This window comes from Procambarus clarkii, chromosome 64, assembly GCF_040958095.1.
Source record: "Procambarus clarkii isolate CNS0578487 chromosome 64, FALCON_Pclarkii_2.0, whole genome shotgun sequence".
Lineage (NCBI taxonomy): Eukaryota > Metazoa > Arthropoda > Malacostraca > Decapoda > Cambaridae > Procambarus > Procambarus clarkii.
Window position 1 is genome coordinate 3,618,958 of NC_091213.1, and position 7,609 is coordinate 3,626,566.

At 44.8% G+C, this 7,609-nt stretch overlaps 1 protein-coding gene across 1 annotated transcript in view; it reads right to left on the reverse strand.

Annotated features, from left to right (window-relative positions):
• Positions 1–2,309: 2,309 nt before the first annotated feature.
• Positions 2,310–7,609, reverse strand: part of LOC123769042 (uncharacterized) — a 155,664-nt gene continuing 150,364 nt past the window's right edge. Inside the window, exon 8 of the mRNA XM_045759997.2 lies at positions 2,310–5,938. Within this exon, the coding sequence (XP_045615953.2) occupies positions 5,723–5,938 (216 nt within the window). The 3' untranslated portion in view covers positions 2,310–5,722. The remainder of the gene's footprint in view (positions 5,939–7,609) is intronic.

The window sequence follows — 7,609 nt, forward strand, 5'->3', positions numbered from 1 at the left end:
ACTAGTGCCACAACCACCACACACTAGCACACTAGTGCCACAACCACCACACACTAGCACACTAGTGCCACAACCACCACACACTAGCACACTAGTGCCACAACCACCACACACTAGCACACTAGTGCCACAACCACCACACACTAGCACACTAATGCCACAACCACCACACACTAGCACACTAGTGCCACAACCACCACACACTAGCACACTAGTGCCACAACCACCACACACTAGCACACTAGTGTCACAACCACCACACACTAGCACACTAGTGCCACAACCACCACACACTAGTGTCACAACCACCACACACTAGCACACTAGTGCCACAACCACCACACACTAGCACACTAGTGCCACAACCACCACACACTAGCACACCAGTGCCACAACCACCACACACTAGCACACTAGTGCCACAACCACCACACACTAGCACACCAGTGCCACAACCACCACACACTAGCACACTAGTGCCACAACCACCACACACTAGCACACTAGTGCCACAACCACCACACACTAGCACACTAGTGCCACAACCACCACACACTAGCACACTAGTGCCACAACCACCACACACTAGCACACTAGTGCCACAACCACCACACACTAGCACACTAGTGCCACAACCACCACACACTAGTGCCACAACCACCACACACTAGCACACTAGTGCCACAACCACCACACACCAGCGCCACAACCACCACACACTAGCACACTAGTGCCACAACCACCACACACTAGCACACTAGTGCCACAACCACCACACACTAGCACACTAGTGCCACAACCACCACACACTAGCACACTAGTGCCACAACCACCACACACTAGCACACTAGTGTCACAACCACCACACACTAGCACACTAGTGTCACAACCACCACACACCAGCACACCAGTGCCACAACCACCACACACTAGCACACTAGTGCCACAACCACCACACACTAGTGCCACAACCACCACACACTAGCACACTAGTGTCACAACCACCACACACTAGCACACTAGTGCCACAACCACCACACACTAGCACACTAGTGCCACAACCACCACACACTAGCACACTAGTGCCACAACCACCACACACTAGCACACTAGTGCCACAACCACCACACACTAGCACACTAGTGCCACAACCACCACACACTAGCACACTAGTATTGACAGCAAAGTTCTGCTAGTTTCATTAGAAAGTTTCATTGAATTTATGACACGTTCTGATGAAGCATAACAGTTTCACATTGTCGTAGGCCTACCCACAACACTAAAAATGAGCCGCTGAATCATACATTGCTGTTAATAAATGTATACAATAAGTATACAATAAATACAACAAGAGTAATTAAATAATTATACACTATACAAACTTGGAACACTTGTGTTACTTTATCAGATATAAACGAAACCTTGAGAGTTAATTATGCTAAGATGAGGAAAGTTGTATAGGCTTTGTAAGTGGGTATTTAAGTGCTTGATGATGTATAGGCTTTGTAAGTGGGTATTTAAGTGCTTGAAGATGTACAGACTTTGTAAGTGGGTATTTAAGTGCTTGAAGATGTACAGACTTTGTAAGTGGGTATTTAAGTGCTTGATGATGTACAGACTTTGTAAGTGGGTATTTAAGTGCTTGATGATGTACAGGCTTTGTAAGTGGGTATTTAAGTGCTTGATGATGTACAGACTTTGTAAGTGGGTATTTAAGTGCTTGATGATGTACAGACTTTGTAAGTGGGTATTTAAGTGCTTGATGATGTACAGACTTTGTAAGTGGGTATTTAAGTGCTTGATGATGTACAGACTTTGTAAGTGGGTATTTAAGTGCTTGATGATGTACAGACTTTGTAAGTGGGTATTTAAGTGCTTGATGATGTACAGGCTTTGTAAGTGGGTATTTAAGTGCTTGATGATGTACAGACTTTGTAAGTGGGTATTTAAGTGCTTGATGATGTACAGGCTTTGTAAGTGGGTATTTAAGTGCTTGATGATGTATAGGCTTTGCAATTGGGTATTTAAGTGCTTGAAGATGTACAGACTTTGTAAGTGGGTATTTAAGTGCTTGATGATGTACAGGCTTTGTAAGTGGGTATTTAAGTGCTTGATGATGTACAGACTTTGTAAGTAGGTATTTAAGTGCTTGATGTACAGGCTTTGTATGTGGGTATTTAAGTGCTTGATGGTGTACAGGCTTTGTAAGTGGGTACTTAAGTGCTTGACGATGTACAGGCTTTGTAAGTGGGTATTTAAGTGCGCGATGAATCCTGACTCTGGATAACTTTCAACGAGCAGAATAAGAAATGACTATATTATGAATGTGAAGTTGCCATAGAATAGTGTTGCAAGCTCTTAGTCATTTACATTTTCAAGTCAGCAATCTTGAGGTCATCTTAACTGCTCAGCGTTAAGATGGCAGTCTTCCTTGATATGAGAATATATTGGGGGGCTGTATAATGGGCTCGAACCTGCGTCTCTGGACTACCCAGGCACATACACACAAGGAATATCACGTTCCTGTGAGTTTTCTTCCTTGACAGGTCCAGGAGACACTAAGAAAACATCTGACGGCAAAATTCTTTGCCTTAGTGTTAATGTCAGTTAATATAAAGTTAATATTAACTACACAACACTTTGCAGACGATGAGTCACAATAACGGGGCTGAAGAAATGATGTGGAACTGCAATTTAGCAGATGAAGAGGCGACGACGTCTCGGTGTGTCGTGGACCTGTCGTGGACCTGTCGTGGACCTGTCGTGGCCCTGTCGTGGCCCTGTCGTGAACCTGTCGTGGACCTGTCGTGAACCTGTCGCGGACCTGTCGTGGACTTGTCGTGGACCTGTCTTGGACTAGTTGTGGACCTGTCGTGGACCTGTCGTAGACCTGTCGTGAACCTGTCGTGGACCTGTCGTGGCCCTGTCGTGGCCCTGTCGTGAACCTGTCGTGAACCTGTCGTGAACCTGTCGTGGACCTGTCGTGAACCTGTCGTGAACCTGTCGTGAACCTGTCGTGAACCTGTCGTGGACCAGTCGTGGACCTGTCGTGAACCTGTCGTGGACCTGTCGTGGCCCTGTCGTGAACCTGTCGTGAACCTGTCGTGAACCTGTCGTGGACCTGTCGTGGACCTGTCGTGAACCTGTCGTGGACCTGTCGTGGACCTGTCGTGAACCTGTCGTGGACCTGTCGTGGACCTGTCGTGAACCTGTCGTGGAGAATCACCAAGTGGTGCAGGTGAGCTTGCTGGCCTGCACTCTAGTCGTTGCATCACTAGCAACACCAGTCACCGTCTAGGAGGCCTGGTCACCAGTCTAGGCCTGGTCGAGGACCGGGCCGCGGGGACGCTAAGCCCCTAAATCATCTCAAGATAACCTCAAGATCTCAAGATAATCGTGCACTCAACATCTTGTACAATGATGCTGGTCTAGTTATCATCATACAATAGTATAATGAACAAAATGTAAACTGTAAAATCTGTTCACTTGAAGATCTGATCTCACTTTAGATGAACACGGAATAGGACCCCTGGATAGGACCCCTGGATTGAACTATTGGATAGGACCCCTGGATAGAACCCCTGGATTGAACTATTGGATAGGACCCCTGGATAGAACCCCTGGATTGAACTATTGGATAGGACCCCTGGATAGAACCCCTGGATTGAACTATTGGATAGGACCCCTGGATTGAACTATTGGATAGGACCCCTGGATAGAACCCGTGGATTGAACTATTGGATAGGACCCCTGGATAGAACCACTGGATTGAACTATAGGATAGGACCCCCTGGATAGAACCCCTGGATTGAACTATTGGATAGGACCCCCCTGGATAGAACCACTGGATTGAACTATTGGATAGGACCCCCCTGGATAGAACCACTGGATTGAACTATTGGATAGGACCCCTGGATAGAACCACTGGATTGAACTATTGGATAGGACCCCTGGATAGAACCCCTGGATTGAACTATTGGATAGGACCCCCCTGGATAGAACCACTGGATTGAACTATTGGATAGGACCCCCCTGGATAGAACCACTGGATTGAACTATTGGATAGGACCCCTGGATAGAACCACTGGATTGAACTATTGGATAGGACCCCTGGATAGAACCACTGGATTGAACTATTGGATAGGACCCCCCTGGATAGAACCACTGGATTGAACTATTGGATAGGACCCCTGGATAGAACCACTGGATTGAACTATTGGATAGGACCCCTGGATAGAACCACTGGATTGAACTATTGGATAGGACCCCCCTGGATAGAACCACTGGATTGAACTATTGGATAGGACCCCCCTGGATAGAACCACTGGATTGAACTATTGGATAGGACCCCTGGATAGAACCACTCGATTGAACTATTGGATAGAACCCCTGGATTGAACTATTGGATAGAACCCCTGGATTGAACTATTGGATAGAACCCCTGGATTGAACTATTGGATAGAACCCCTGGATTGAACTATTGGATAGGACCACCTGACAGGACTACTGAATATAACCAGCGGGTGGGACAACTGGAAAGGCCTACCGGATAGGCCTACTAAATAGGCCTACCGGATAGGCCCCACCGGAAGACCCAAGTCAAACCTCTACGTCAAAAGACTCGCTTCTCTATTTATAGTTGATAAAGAAATTTGTAACGAAGCTTATTAATTAAATAAAGCTTCCTGTATAGAGACTAATAATTGAAGAGAATGCACTAATGTGAACCTAATTTAGTAGCAATGGAAATATTATTATCAAGGTGCAAGAAAGACCTAATTTATGTGTAAGTTTATTAAAAATAAAACACGAATGCAAAATACATCCTTTCTGAAGGTGTTGTATATGGTGTCCATTGGAATACAGCACTGGAACATTGTATTATATACAGTACCTTGAGAAAGGTATGTAGGTTACATCCGCAAATTAGTTTTTTTTTAATACACTTACACATATATTGGGTGTTGTATTCACCTTCATTCAAGCACTACTGCATTGTTGTTGTTGTAAGTTTACAACTTACAACTTATTGTTTGTTGTTGTAAGTAAGTTTACAACTCACAACTTATTGTTTGTTGCTGTAAGTAATTTGTATATTAAAATCCAGCCAATCCTCACACTACACACATGGGATAACTGCAGTATTTTATTTAAAGCCATAATGGCATGAAAAACAAATATTTATAGTCTATTCAGCGATATACTCATTCAGATATTTTCATTCCATTATCACATTACAGAACCATGTGTTGTCGTCAACCTGTCCTCTTAAAAAGAACGTTACTTTTGGCCGTTTGCCCGTATGGCCGAATTTGAAAAAAATTTAAATAAATTTGGGATTTTTTTCAACAACAGTAAGTTAAGGGTCCTCTGATAGGTTAGGTGGGCAGGAAATTCTCATAAAGTTTCAAAACTTTATGAAAAACGTTAATTTAAAGTTTCCTCTCCTAACCTCTGCGCGTACGCCGGACGACTCAAACAGAAAACGGAACAGAACGTCACTTTTGTGAGTCGATTTCATTTCAAATTACGTCCAAATTTGGCCATAGCGCCGCGCATACGAGCCATAAGTAACGGTATTTTTAAGAGGACGGGTTGATCTCCGAGTTATCAAGTTAACTCTTCAACAGGTACTATGCAAATTCTTCACTGACTCGGTAAACAACTCGGTAATGGTGATCATGTTAACATGTTCCACTTGCGTAACATGTGGAAGTTATCATCAGGTGATGTCAGTGACAAGGAAGGCCCTGGGCGGGTTAACAGGCTTGGTGGGGGACTTGGTGGGCGTGGGCGGGGCGGGAGGCTGGGTGGGCGTGGTGAGGGGGCGGGCCATACAGGAGGACGACACCTCGCGCCCCGAGCTCGACGACCAGGTGGAGGTGGTGGAGAGGGCCCGCTTGCGAGGGCGTCTCACTTCGCCGTCCTCCTCCTCGAACTGTGGAGTGTAAACCGGATGAGAGACAGCGGGTTTTCTTCCTATTGGGGAGTGTTGTACATGCTGCTATGGCGGTGTGTCCACTCACAGGATGAGTGGCGCTGCCCAATAAACTCGCCCCTCGGGGCAAAATTTAAAAATTTAAATCTGGCCCACGCCCGCTGACCTGACACGAGGCTACATCTCCCACACATTTACTCCCAACCACTTGGGCCGGACGGTAGAACGGCGGTCTCAATTCATGCAGGTCGGCGTTCAATCCCCGACCGTCCACAAGTGGTTGGGCACCATATATGTGTGTGTGTATGTATATGTATGGGTATAAAGTATATATGGAAGCTGATCAGAATCACATTTCACCTTTGTGAATGTACATTAATGACACTATGTAAAAGACACATCGAACACTTTATGTAGGGCATACGTAAATCTGTGTATCTATGTATTTACGTATGTAGGTTAGCTTAGCATTTTAAAAGCACCGAATCACCTTCTGTGGTCGAGTGTTCAATAAACCCTTGAACTATATGTTTAACACTTCTCTAACCCTGTCCATGGAGGACAGAAGAAAATGTATATATGCTGGTTAGCATTGTAAATGTGTGGCCACGTCTGTGGTAGAAAATAATAAAAAAAAAAAAAAAATTACACCCAACCACTTGGGCTGGACCGTAGAGTGGCGGTCTCAATTCATACAGGCCGGCGTTCAATCCCCCGACCGTCCACAAGTGGTTGGGCACCATTCCTTTCCCCCCGTCGCATCCCAAATCCTTATCCTGATCCCTTCCCAGTGCTATATAATCGTAATGGCTTGGCACTTTCCCCCTGATAATTATCTCCCTGGTTAATTTCGGCTCATTTTCAAAGATTATTTATTTGTTCCAATTATTTTTAATGACTAATTAATTAAAGACTACTTATTTGTATGAAATATTTTTGGTGTCTAGCCCAAGATTGCTTATTGCTACCATATATGTTTGGGTGTATAGTAAAACACAGTAAGAACTGATAACATTGCAGATAACAATGATAACAAGACCTATTGGCTCACAAAAGTAGCTGCATCTATTTATAGTCATCCTATGCGTTAATCATGTCACCTTCAAAATTTAAATATTAAGTCAAAATAATGTTTGAACAACGAACATAAGAGTAACGTACAGTTGTAGTGACACGAGTTACTAATGAACTAATGAAGCCACTATTACGCAAGGCGCTTCGGGCAAGACTTAAATTTGCATAAAAACAATTTGTTTACAAGGTGTGTGAAGGGTAAACACTTAACACTAAGAGAAGCTAATAAAAATTGAGAGAAAGTTTAAGAAAACTTAAGAGATGAATACAATAAAAAGGTGAGAGTTCATGATGACAGCCGTACTCACCTAGTTGTGCTTGCGGGGGTTGAGCTCTGGCTCAACCCCCGCAAGCACATTGGTACAGCACTCAGCCTTGTAGTGTGGTGGTACAGTGGTACAGCACTCAGCCTTGTAGTGTGGTGGTACAGCACTCAGCCTTGTAGTGTGGTGGTACAGCACTCAGCCTTGTAGTGTGGTGGTACAGTGGTACAGCACTCAGCCTTGTAGTGTGGTGGTACAGTGGTACAGCACTCAGCCTTGTAGTGTGGTGGTACAGTGGTACAGCACTCAGCCTTGTAGTGTGGTGGTACAGTGG